This window comes from Pelophylax lessonae (genome assembly GCF_965119305.1).
Source record: "Pelophylax lessonae genome assembly, chromosome: 5".
Lineage (NCBI taxonomy): Eukaryota > Metazoa > Chordata > Amphibia > Anura > Ranidae > Pelophylax > Pelophylax lessonae.
In genome coordinates, this window is record NC_138772.1 from 69,369,214 (window position 1) to 69,383,346 (window position 14,133).

At 46.9% G+C, this 14,133-nt stretch overlaps 1 protein-coding gene across 1 annotated transcript in view; it reads left to right on the forward strand.

The window, feature by feature from the left end:
- The window catches only part of MALRD1 (MAM and LDL receptor class A domain containing 1), a 558,112-nt gene that overhangs the window by 162,949 nt on the left and 381,030 nt on the right, over positions 1 to 14,133 (forward strand). The window contains exons 14-15 of the mRNA XM_082259425.1: positions 2,370 to 2,546; positions 3,459 to 3,618. Coding sequence (XP_082115551.1) covers positions 2,370 to 2,546; positions 3,459 to 3,618 — 337 coding nt within the window. The remainder of the gene's footprint in view (positions 1 to 2,369; positions 2,547 to 3,458; positions 3,619 to 14,133) is intronic.

Genomic DNA, 14,133 nt, shown 5'->3' on the forward strand with positions numbered 1-14,133 from the left:
TAATGGATGAAGTAAATATAAACCCTAAATTGATTAAATTTAGTTTGATTAGGCACTGTGTGTCATTTAACTGTCTTTTTTATATAATAAATATAGGTTTCCATATTTTATTTTTTATCTTTGTGCATCCCAGTGCTGCCTTTTTCAGCTACTTCCTGTCCACATGCACCCTCTCCAGTGTCAGCTGACAGGGTATTAAAGCGGAAGTAAAGTCCACTATAATTTTTTTTTTTTTTTTAAGCCCCCCAGGTGGGTTATGCCATTATGTACTAGTATGCACAGCATATTGGTACATTATGGCAGACTTACCTGTCATATGGTGTCCTCCAGCGCAGCGCTGGGACCGATTCAGCAGGCCCCCGGCGCTTCCATCTTCTCCGGTCTTCCTTCCGGGTCCTGTGCCTTCGGCCACTTGATAGGTCAGGCCGTGATGACGCCACTCCCACGCATGCACACGGGAGTCACATTACAGTGGCACGGATCGCGGGGCTGATCGGGGCCATAACTGTTCACTGAGCTGCGCATGTGCAGCTCAGTGAACATGACAGCTGACAGGCAGAGTGATGCATTTATGGCAGAAGAGACCAATAGGGTCTTCTGTCATAAATACCCTGCCTGTCAGCCACTCGATTAAAATTCAAGTTTTCTTCCACTTTAACACAAGAGAAAATCTGGGAAACAGTTGTTACCTCATATATGGAAGTGCCTGAACAAGGATCTTCACGGAAGTATCACCAACAATTTTTATAAAAATCTACAGATTTAAAAAGAACAGAAACTAATTTTGATGTTACTATAAACTGTTATAGCTTTTATGAGATTTAACTGGTTGGGTTTAGATCTATTTTAAAGTAGAACTGAGTACAAAACTTTTTAAATTAATTTTGGATAGAGTGAGGGAGGGTTATAGCCCCTGTAATTTTTTGCCATCTTTGTCCTATTGGAGAGATTTCCCTTTACTTCCTATCTTTATAGCCACAGCAGGTGGGAGGAAATTCCTCCAAATTGCAGGAAGTCCCTGGTAGTCCCCAGGGTCACCAGAATAGTGTCCCTATATCTCCTTTTTTTCTTGTTGTGGTGACCACTCAGAATTTGGGATTTTATTTTACTTTCAGTGACATCAGTGACTAGGAAATATAGAGAGGGTTAATCTCCATAACAGGGACACAGGCAGCAAGAAGGACCTGGTAGATATTCTTATTCTTCTCCACTTCAAAAACTGAAAAAAAAAAAGTTTTGCATTCAGTTATATGAGCACTGATAAGCAGCATTGATTCGCACTGATAGGCGGCATTGGTGAGCACTAAGTTGCACTAATAGGCGGCATTGGTGAGCACTGATATGTGGCACTGTTGAGCAGCACTGATAGGCAATACTGATGAGCACCGATAGGTGGCACTGATAGGCAGCATTGATGAGCACGATAAGTGGCATTGATGAGCACTGATAGGTGGCAGTGATAGGCAGTATTGATGACCATTGATCGGCGGCATCGATGAGCATTGATAGGCGGCATTGATGAGCACTGATAGGTGGCACTGATAGGCAGCATTGATGAGCACTGATAGGTGACACTGATAAGCAGCACTGATAGGCAGCATTGATGAGCACTGATATGTAGCACTGACAGGCAACACTGATGGGCACTGATAGGCAGCATTGATGAGCACTTATAGGCAGCACTGATGGACATTGATGAGCACTGATAGGCGCCAATGATAGGCAACATTGATGAGCACTGATACGTGGCACTGATATGCAGCACTGATGGTCACTGATAGGCAGCATTGCTGAGCACTGATAGGCAGCACTGATGGGCATGGATGAGCACTGATAGGTGGAACTGTTTACATGTGATCAGCTGATCACATGGTAAAGGACCACTGTGATTGCCTGAAGAGCACAGCAGTCACAGAGCATCATGGATGCGTGCCTCAGGGAGCATGTGGGAGGCAGGATTCTGTGGGGATGTCCATAGACACCCTCTCACAACTGGAAGCCCTGGGTTTTGATGGAAGGGGGGGGGGGGCAGGGGAGCCCTTCATGGTTTCTTGCACTGAGGCCCTGAAGGTTCTAGTTACGCCTCTGGACCAGGCTATTTCATTGATGAAAGGAAAAGTGGTAATTTTTCAGCATATTAACATAGATTTCCATGCATATAAAATCTGGAGAGACAATGGATATCAGCAGCCAGCAAACCCACCAAATATTTAAATCTCAGTATCTAGGTCATTTAACTGATATGTGATCGGTGTCTATGGGTTATAATAATTACAACCTTTATTGCTTTTTGTTCTGCCCTAAGAATTTAGCACCTATCTTGATTTATTAAAGCTTACACAATGCAAATGCACTTTTTGTGTCTATAGGCATTTTGCCCACATGGGCCCCAGTTCCTCTAGGAACCTCTACTGTGGCAACCCTTCCTGCAAACAACTGCACAGCCAATGAACATGTCTGTAGGTCAAGCGGGCAATGCATACCCACCTCAAAGCTGTGTGACTTTAGAGAGGACTGTCTAGATGGCTCTGATGAAGCAAGCTGTGGTAAGTAAATATCACTAATATAAATTAATCCCATTGTTTCTGATCTTAGAGTGATATTTGGTCACAGCCTCCTGTTTCCCTATAAAGAGTATAATTCAGCCACTCCCAGCATGAAAAGCTGTTCTAAAAAGCATAAAACATACACTGTATTTTTAGTGATCTAATGTATTAACTTCTCAGTGATTTGCTTTATGGGGGATTCCCAAGAAGAAAATTGCCTAGGGCACCTTCCTTGCGCAGAAGGGTCCTAATATTTTACTTTACCCTTTGAAACATATTAGTACATTATGGCAGACTTACCTGTCATATGGTGTCCTCCAGCGCAGCGCTGGGACCGATTCAGCAGGCCCCCGGCGCTTCCATCTTTGTCCGGTCTTCCTTCCGGGTCCTGTGCCTTCGGCCACTTGATAGGTCAGGCTGTGATGACGCCACTCCCACGCATGCACATGGGAGTCACATCACCGTGGCATGGATCGGGGGCTGATCGGGGCCGTAAATGTTCACTGAGCTGCGCATGTGCAGCTCAGTGAACATGACAGCTGACAGGCAGAGGGATGCATTTATGGCAGAAGAGTATTATAAAGAGTATAATTCAGCCACTCCCAGCATGAAAAGCTGTTCTAAAATGCATAAAACATACACTGTATTTTTAGTGATCTAATTTATTAACTTCTCAGTGGTTTGCTTTATGGGGGATTCCCAAGAAGAAAATTGCCTAGGGCACCTTCCTTGTGCAGAAGGGTCCTAATATTTTACTTTACCCTTTTGAAACAACAGTAGTACCCCTTTCCTTCTAGTGCTCGAATGGCTTGGTGGAGTAAAGTGAGCCACTGAAGCACATTGGGTCCCCTGGAAACCATTGTCTGTTACAGCCATAGCAAGTGGATAACTAATACCTGCCTCACTTCTAAGTTTCAGAATACTGCAGCTTTGATAATGGCAGTATGTGCCATTGGTTTCAACCTGGAGCAAACTCTTTTCGTCGAGATGCAGCTTTCCACTGGGAAGTAGGCCAAGGAATCACTATACATCCAGGAGAAGAGAGTCATCGGCCTGTTTTAGATCATACTACGTAAGTGCCCTCATTTTGACCTAAACAAGATTGTCTTGAAAAATTGTATAACACTGGCTCTGTACCTGATACAGTGGGGTTGATTTCCAAATGGCAAACAGACTGTGCAATTTGCAAAGTGCAGTTGCTCCAGATCTTAGTAAATGAGGTAAAGTTTCACTTTGCAAAGAATACCTAATCACGTGCAAGAAAAAAAAAAAAAATTTTGCTGGCATGTGATTGGATGATGGAAGTCAGCAGAGCTTACAAAGCTCTGGAGCAACTGTTTCTGCAGAGTGCAACTGCACTTTGCAAAATGCACAGTCTATTTGTCTTTAGTAAATCAAACCCAGTATATCACAATATGCAGCAGCAGTAAACTTTTTAAAAAACAGTCCTTGAGCACCAGGCAAGTGACTTTGCTTTGGCTGTGATGATCAACCTGCTGCATGACAAGAGGAAACCCAGTCTCATCTTCACCCAGTTTCCTCAGTCTCATCATCCCCAGAGAGGTGAGAGGCAGCAGCAAGGGGCTGAATTGTCAAACCCAGATACAGTAAAGGAAGACTTAATGACAGGATCCCCAAATAACCTGGAGATTTGGCCATAAATGCTCATAAAGCAATGTTACAAGATGACAGAGCATCTTTATGTAGTAGGAGGGAGTGTTTGAATACAACTGTCCTAATGTGATTCATGGTGGAAGGTTTTAGGGAAGTATCTGGGGCTTCTGTAGGTATGTCATGAGAAAAGTCTATTATGGGTGTCAAGAAAGGATGTGTTTAGAGTCGCCTAGAGAGGGTGTGTCACATGCCCTCATTATATTGGCCAGAGCTAGTGCCAATCTTCATGCTGGGGCAACAAACATAGGATTGACTACAGGGCATCAGATACAGCTCCACACTGACAAGTCTGAGAGCCCTGTTGGTTTATTTTTTACCATCTGTGTTCCATTGGGGAGATTTACATTCACCTCTTGACCCATAGCCAATACAGGAAGTGAGAGGCAATCCCTGCAAATTAAGGGAATTCCTTGGGGACCCCCAGGCCACCATTTACAGGCTATCACTGCAGTCAGATGATTGGGAACTGGTTCTCTTTGTTCCAGATTGTTTCTATGTGACCCGAAGCAGTATGCTTTCAACACAAACACAGTAGCACATATATGCGGGCACATGGATAAAGACCCATTTCTGTGAGGACGCATATACAGGTGCATCTCATAAAATTAGATTATCATCAAAAATTTTATTTATTTCAGTAATTCAATTCAAAGAATGAACCTCACATATTTTCTATAAATGCATTACACACACAGTGATATAGTTCAAGCATTTCTTTATTTTAATTTTGATGATTATGGCTTACAGCCAGTGAAAACCCAAAATTTTGTATCTCAAAAAAATTAGAATATTACATAAGACCAATAAAAAAGGATTTTTAATACAGAAATGTTGGCTTTGTGAAAAGTATGTCCGTGTACAGTACAGTATGCACTCAACACTTGGTCGGGGCTCCTTTTGCATGAATTACTGCATCAATGCAGCGTGGCATGGAGGCGATCAGCCTGTGGCACTGCTGAGGTGGTATGGAAGCCCAGGTTGTTTTGATAGTTCAGCTCGTCTGCATTGTTGGGTCTGGTGTCTCTCATCTTCCTCTTGACAATACCTCACAGATTCTCAATGGGGTTTAGGTCAGTTGAGTTTGCTGGCCAATCAAGCACAGTAATACTATAATCATTAAACCAGGTATTGGTACTTTTGGCAGTGTGAGAAGGTGCCAAGTCCTGCTGGAAAATGAAATCAGCATCTCCATAAAGCTGGTTAGCAGAGGGAAGTATGAAGTGCTCTAGAATTTCCTGGTAGAGGACTGCGCTGACTTTGGACTTGATAAAACACAGTGGACCAACACCAGCAGATGATGTGATTTAATTTTGAAATCAAGGTCCCAGAATCTGGAGGAAGAGTGGAATAGGCACAAAATCCAGTTTCAATGAGGTCCAGTGTAAAGTTTCCACAGTTAGTGATGATTTGGGAAGCCATTAAAAGAAAGAAATGCTTGAAACATATCACCCCCAGCTTCACCCCCTTTATACCATGCTAAGTGACCTGCAAAGTCTAGTGGCTGCTGCAGAGTGATTGCTACTGCAGGAGGGGGGGAGTGTCCAGGGGGGTTTAGCTGGTGGTTTAGCTGGTGGAGTGGACCTGCGCAATGTTTAGGAGAGGGAATAAATGTGTGAGGAGCCGTCCAGAGTTTGCAGGCAGAAGCCGTGCTGTGTGCTACTGCAGCTAGCTTCAAGTACTACCACTGTATATGCCACTGCAGTGCTGGAGCCAGAGGGCCCAGTAAGATCATCTCTCCCACAAGCTGACAGATATCTACCCAGCCATTTTATACTTCACTCTCCACCTCTAAGAGCTCTTTCATATAAACGGTCAGTGGGCAGCTGAACTGTGCTTTTTACCACACCCTGTTTAGGCACCTAAATCCTAACCATCCTGTTGCAGCTGTGGCATTTTTACCTGAGGCAGCAGAGTTTGATTGGCAGAACTGCTTGTCAAACTCACCCACTGAGTTCAATGGGTTCGCTCTGCAAATGCAAGCTAAACGCTTGGCTCGTATTTATGGTGCGTTCTCGCAATGTCTAAATTGCTATTCAGTAATTTAAATGGAAAGTAAAAAGACGCACCAGGAGGCAGCAGTAGCACCTCCTGAATGCCTGTCAGCTGCTGCTATACCACCCTCTTAGAAGCAATCCAACACAGATTGCTTTTCAGAGGGTGCTAGGCAATACCACAAATGTGAAAGAAACCTAAACGCTGACACACATCATCCATTTCACACTCACACCATTAACGAGAACATTACTTTTCAGACACTTTCCATGTTCCCCCCTCCAACTTATATAAATGACCAACCATTTTCCAACCCACAGATGCCCAATATCATTCATCAACCAATTCTCACCCCCGCGTACATACCTACCACAGGCCTCTCCATACCTTCTGCTGACAGGCAACACTCCTAGCCTCTTCCTACCCCCCTATTGACAGACATTATTCCATAGTCACTTTCATCACCCACCTCCCCAACATCCCTCCCTTGTAACTCCACAGACACCTCCACTGAAAGTCATCCTTCCCCAACTTACTAATTTACACTCACAGAAATTCCCCACACTGTCATAGCTTCTACACTCCTCTCCTGTACACAATACCCTCTCTCATAGCCTCCACACTAATCTCCTGTACATACCACCCACTGTAATACACTGCATACTTCTCTGCTGTACGTATTGCCCACTGTCATACCCTCCACACTCTTCTCCTGTACATACCCCCTACTGTCATATCCTCCACACTCCTCTCCTGTACATACCGCCCACTTTCATACCCTCCACACTCCTCTCCTGTACATACCACCCACTGTCATACCCTCCACACTCTTCTCCTGTACATACCACCCACTGTCATATCCTCCACACTCTTCTCCTGTACATACCCCCTACTGTCATACCCTCCACACTCTTCTCCTGTACATACCCCCTACTGTCATATCCTCCACACTCCTCTCCTGTACATACCGCCCACTGTCATACCCTCCACACTCCTCTCCTGTACATACTGCCCACTGTCATACCCTTCACACTCTTCTCCTGTACATACCCCCTACTGTCATATCCTCCACACTCCTCTCCTGTACATACCGCCCACTGTCATACCCTCCACACTCCTCTCCTGTACATACCACCCACTGTCATACCCTTCACACTCTTCTCCTGTACATACCCCCTACTGTCATATCCTCCACACTCCTCTCCTGTACATACCACCCACTGTCATACCCTCCACACTCTTCTCCTGTACATACCGCCCACTGTCATACCCTCCACTCTCCTCTCCTGTACATACAACCCACTGTCATACCCTCCACACTCTTCTTCTGTACATACTGCCCATTGTCAATCCCTCTACGCTCCTCTCCTGTACATACTGCCAACTGTCATACCCTCCACACTCCTCTCCTGTACATACTGCCCACTCTCATACCCTCCACACTCTTCTCCTGTACATACCGCCCCCTCTCATACCCTCCACACTCCTCTCCTGTACATACTGCCCCCTCTCATACCCTCCACACTCCTCTCCTATACATACAGCCCCTTCTCATACCCCCCACACTCTTCTCCTATACATACTGCCCCCTCTCATACCCTCCACACTCCTCTCCTATACATACTGCCCCCTCTCATACCCTCCACACTCCTCTCCTGTACATACTGCCCCCTCTCATACCCTGCACACTCCCCTCCAAAAAAACAACCCCACAATCATTGTTGATTGGTTGTATTTTAAAACCTCTCACCCACAATCATCAGTGGTTAGTAGCACTGTAACCCCCCCTCCCCCTCCTCCCCACAAAACAACTTCACAATATTTAATTGCACCCTTAGATAATTGTCTGCATTATAATGACTTTATATTTCTTCTTTTCATAAACACTTTTAGTTCCCAGACTTGCAATTTAATTATATATTTTGTAAACAGATGTAATATTGTGAAATATTCCTATACCGTCCTCTTATATATTTTAAAATCTTATTAGAAAATTGCTGTATTATTTCACATAAACGTACTTTAACTTACGATTTGACTGCAGGACGTTTAGTGAATGATTAGCAATTTATTTCTGATTAGTTTTCTGCCTTGTGGCCAGTGGTGAGAAGAAATGTTTACCCTACCATCTCATATATTAGTGTAAGCATTCTTTTCATTTTCTCCTTCTGGCTCAACGACCGAATATGCAAATAAATTCCTGATGCAGGCAGATTGTATCAATCTGATTTATAATCTGCAGCTTTAATATAATTCCTTCCCTGAACTATGAGACAATTACTAAAAGTAACTGTGACAATTTGGCCTGCAAATGGCTGTGGTGTGGTGCAAACAGCAAAGAAAGAAATAATTTTAAAGTGTTCTTGAGTTTCTGGTGTAAAATAATTTGTACAATAAAAGATAATAAACTTCCTAAAACAATCCAGACTGCATGGCCGCAGGATCCGCCAGTGTGCCCCTGTGTGATGACGTCACAGATATAGCTCTGCCCGATGCTTCTATCCAGTGGCGGCTGGTGAAGTTTTAAGATGGTGGGGCGCAAGACCCCGCCCTTCCATTTTGATCCCTCCCATTTCTCAGAAGCCCCACCCCTTGTAGACTCCACCCATTTTCTCCACTGTATTTTGCTTGCGTGAACAAATTCTCCCAATATATCACATATTAAGGGGTCCATCAGTACTAGTATATCCCATAATAGGGAGCAGGGGCCCTATTATGGGATATATTGTGAGAGACACCCTATTATGGGATACACTGACTGAGAGTGGCACAAACCCCACAGTACAGACCCCCTAGCACAAACCCCACAGTAGAGGCCCCCAAGCACAAACCCCACAGTACAGACCCCCTAGCACTAATCCCACAGTACAGACCCCCTAGCACTAATCCAACAGTGCAGGCCCCCTAGCACAAACCCCACAGTACAGGCCCCCTAGCACTAATCCCACAGTACAGCCCCCCTAGCACTAATCCCACAGTACAGACCCCCTAGCACAAACCCCACAGTACAGGCCCCCTAGCACAAACCCCATAGTACAGACCCCCTAGCACTAATCCCACAGTACAGGCCCCCTAGCACAAACCCCACAGTGCAGGCCCCTTTCAATGCAGTGACCAGCATACATGCCCCCTTTCAATGCAGTGACAAGCGTACATGCCCCCTTTCAATGCAGTGACCAGCGTACATGCGCCCTTCAATGTAGTGACCAGTATACATGCCCCCTTTCAATGTAGTGACCAGCATACATGCCCCCTTTCAATGTAGTGACCAGTATGCATGCCCCCTTTCAATGCAGTGACCAGTATACATGCCCCCTTTCAATGCAGTGACCAGTATACATGCCCCCTTTCAATGTAGTGACCAGTATACATGCCCCTTTCAATATAGTGACCAGTATACATGCCCCTTTCAATGTAGTGACCAGTATGCATGCCCCCTTTCAATGTAGTGACCAGCATACATGCCCCTTTCAATGAAGTGACCAGTAAACATGCCCCTTTCAATGTAGTGACCAGTATACATGCCCCCTTTCAATGTAGTGACCAGTATACATGCCCCTCAATGTAGTGACCAGTATACATGCCCCTAAATGTAGTGACCAGTATACATGCCCCTCAATGTAGTGACCAGCATACATGCCCCTCAATGTAGTGACCAGTATACATGCCCCTCAATGTAGTGACCAGTATACATGCCCCTCAATGTAGTGACCAGCATACATGCCTCTCAATGTAGTGACCAGCATACATGCCCCTCAATGTAGTGACCAGTATACATGCCCCTCAATGTAGTGACCAGCATACATGCCCCTCAATGTAGTGACCAGCATACATGCCCCTCAATGTAGTGACCAGTATACATGCCCCTCAATGTAGTGACCAGTAAACATGCCCCTCAATGTAGTGACCAGTATACATGCCCCCTTTCAATGCAGAGACCAGCGTGTGTGCCCCCTTCAAAGCAGACAGTACTGTGTCAGTGACAGACAGTGTGTGGGTGTGTAGTGAACAGCATACATGCCCCTCAATGTAGTGACCAGCATACATGCCCCTCAATGTAGTGACCAGCATACAGTACATGCCTCTCAATGTAGTGACCAGCATACATGCCCCTCAATGTAGTGACCAGCATACATGCCCCCTTTCAATGCAGAGACCAGCGTGCATGCCCCCTTCAAAGCAGACAGTACTGTGTCAGTGACAGACAGTGGCATCACTTGAACACTTACCTCGGTCGGTCGACTCGACTCACTCACCTGCGTCGTGCACTGCTGCAGATGCTCTGCCTCTGAGTCGGGCCCCGGGGTGGCGGCGGGAGTCATAGTCACTCTCGGATGCGGATGGGATGGGATGCGATGCGGAGTTGCGGACTCTCTCGCGCGGCTCTCCTCTGAGTCCTCTCTGCTGGCGGGCGGAAGCTCTCCTCTCTGCTGGCGGGCGGGCGGGACTGGCGCACGCACCGCCCCCACGCATGCACGTCACCACGTCCCCGGGAATCATGTCCTCCTGTGGGATTGGTCCAGGCTGGAGTCTGGACCAATCACAGCCAGGACATCACAAAAGTGGGGAGTGTCTGGGCGCATTGCTCTGCGCCCCGATGACCCCCAGAATGCCGCCAATCGGCGCCTCTACACCGCCGCACGTGGGGTGAAAAACCATACCCACCACTAGTCCGGCGCCCCTAGTGGGCCGAGAAATTAATTTTTTTTTAAGCTTTTATTTTTTTGCCCACAGATTGGGGGGGGGGGCGGCGCCACTGCACCCCCTATAGAGCGGCCGCCACTGCTTCAATATTAGGACACCTAATATTGAAAAATGCATCAGGCGGAGCAAGATCTGTCACGTCATCATGCACAGGCAAGCTGTTGGGTCCTGCGGCCGTGCATTCTGGATCGTTTTACTGCCTTTTTCTTTTCTTCAATATGCAAGTGCAATAACTGTCACATTAGGGCCCCTTTGACACTTGTATGACCTGAAATTTGTGCAACTTCAACTCGAATTTGATGCGATTTCGATGTGACTTGGAGAAATGCACTTGTAATCCGGAGGTCTATGGACCTCAAGTGACATCAAAGTCAGACCAAAGTAGTGCAGGGACTAATATGAAGTCTCTGGGACTTGACGTCGCACAGATATGAATGGTACTCTTTAGAAATCATGGGGTATGACTGCTCATGTAACTTTGCAGTCCCAAGTAGCAGGACAAGTCGCACAAGTGTGAAAGGGGCTTAAAGTGTTGTTCATAAATGCTGCACTATGGGGCTTCTCCTTTTTTGCCTTTAACTGATGCCTTTGTTGGAGTGAGTCCAGTGGCTTGAACGCTTAGCTGCATATTCTTGCTGTGGGGACATCCTTGCTACATCTTGCTGGGGGGGTCACAAACATAATTGGAGGTCCAATGGTGAGATATTCGGAGAATTCGGAAGGAGGTTGCGAAATATGCAAATACAGCAGAGGGGACCAGTATCAGAGAAGGTCCTTCTAGGATGGTATGATGTAATCCGCTGGGAACTCTGGAAGGAAGCGCTAGCCGGTGAGCAGCGAAACTAGGGAAAAATCCTCCCCTTCTTCCAGGAAAGGTACTGGTCGCAGGACGAAGTTTGAATGGTGTTTTTGGGGAGACAACCCCACAATGAATGGAAAGCTGAGTTAAGCAGGCTGGTTCAGGTGGAGATGCTTTTGCACGAGAGCTACAGAGCCCTCAGCTGGTATGTAACCCAAGTGTGCCCAAGGACAGCGGATGATGGCCCAATGGAAGGCTTTTGGTACGGCGGCCCGGGGCTGTTACTAGAGAGGCTGTCTGAGGACCCGACTTTGGGAGAGATTTGGACTGGCGTTTGGAGGAAATCTTGGAATACAGAGAACAGATGCTGAATGTTTTGGAAGTAGACTGGGCACTGGAAGATTTGGAATTTCTAGCCAATCAGGAATGGGAGCTGGAGATCGCCTACAGACGACTGCTAGACTCTGCTCAACGCTAAACCTGGGCTCCCCTTGCCTGGGAATATCCAGAAGTACCAGCTGACAGTCCATAAATCCTGACTGAAGAATCGACAATATGGCACAGTAATAATGTGCTTTGCTCACCTGCACCCACAGTTTAGGATGCGGAAGTCCTATGGCAGATGCAGCAAGTGCTGACTCACCTTGATGAACCTGTTTCTGCATAGGATGAACTTGGATGGAGGAATGCGTTTGTCCAGCCACTGGATAAAGGTATGGGAGAAGAGGAAGCCATCTTCATTCTCCAACTGATAAATTAGCTGCCAAAGTGTTGGCACTGGGCCCGAGAGCCACCAGCCCATGCCCTGGACTTTCAGTAATTCCAGAGGCTGGGGATTTAATAGACTTTTCTGCTGAGGAGGAACATCCCAGTGAGCCTACAGCAGAAGAACGGGCATTCAGGCATAGCGCTGCTAACCTCTGCCTGCAACAATTGGTGACCCAGGAAGATGTGTGCAAGGCCACTAACTTTTCAGTTTACTTTCCTACAGAACAGCTGGCATCAGGGACTAACGTCACTGAGTGCTGCCCAACACCAACAGCAGCTTCAGCCTCCCTGAGAGAAGAGGCCCAGGGTGAGAAGGTGGTGATCACTCCCCAACAGCAGCTGCACAGTTCGGAGAAGAAGGTGCTCATCCTTCCCCCCCCAGCGAGAGATCTACAGTCTGGGAGTGGAGGAAGCCAGTCTCCCCCCCCCCCCCAACAGTTAGCCGGAGCGGATTATTTGGAGTCCCCAGCGGAAGTGCACCTGCAACAGCTAAAGAGTTCCAGGAAGCTGGGGAAATCTACCCCTCGCCCCAGTGACAAGCTGATGAGGTGAAGCTTCTATACCTAGCTGAAGCGCTGGCAGCCGGGCAGAGAGTCAGCGACCTCTTCCCCACACCTGTGGCAGTTCCGGAGGCCCAGGGTGAGAAGGGAGAGGAGGTTGTTGTCCTCCCTCCCCAACAGTCAGTCAGAGCGGAGGAAACTGTCTTCCCTCCCCCGTCAGGATCTGTACATCTGGGAGACAGTACCAGAGAAAGGTTGTCCCAACTGCCAGATGAGGATAAGAATGATGGAGCAACTGACTCCCCTTCCCAGCAGCAGACGCTGCCCCAGAATGATGACACCAACCCAGCAGAAGAGCTGGCAGCAAAGAAGAGTGTGGCTGGCCTCTGCCCTCAAGAAACAAATGATGGAGTTCCTGTGGTAGTAGATGGGACTGCGGTCTTCCCCTCTATATCCCACGGATGCTGGGCAGTCGGCCCAGGTTCCCAACAGCATGAGGAAGTGAGCCCAGCCACCCTGTGTTCTCTCCAGGGGCTGAAAGGACTCCAGGGAGAACGGCCAGTCCACGCTTCTCCCCCGCAGCGGGTATGTTCTATGAGAGAGGCAGAGGTTGGCTGGGTGAGTAATGCTCCATTCGGGACAATTTGTTTGGAGTACTGTGTGGTTACAGACATTTGGGGACTGCAACTACAGACTAACTTCAAAGTCAACCCGTTTGGGGTCCCTTCCTGTGTTAGTCTCCTTCTGAAAGGGGAGAGAATGTAACGGAACCGCAACCCACACTGTACTTGTGGATTCTTTCAGTATACAGCCTGCTCCCAGTCGTGAACATAGATATCAGATTTTCCAGCCGCCCCCATACAAAACTAGCCGACAACTTAGCTTGTATTGGAACCTGCCGTTTATTGAACAGTCACACAGAATTTATATACAGCATGAACCTCCCCATCCTGATCAGATTACCACACACTAATTATCTAGCCATTTGGACAGAAACAATATGTGAGTTCATTAACATTTAACAATGGGACAAACAGGCTTAACAGAATCAACATCACATCTCAATGCACAGACAATAGGGAGAGTCTGTCTCTGCCATTGAAGTACAATAAACATTAGCATAAGTGTAAATACAGATTTGAAGCAATCC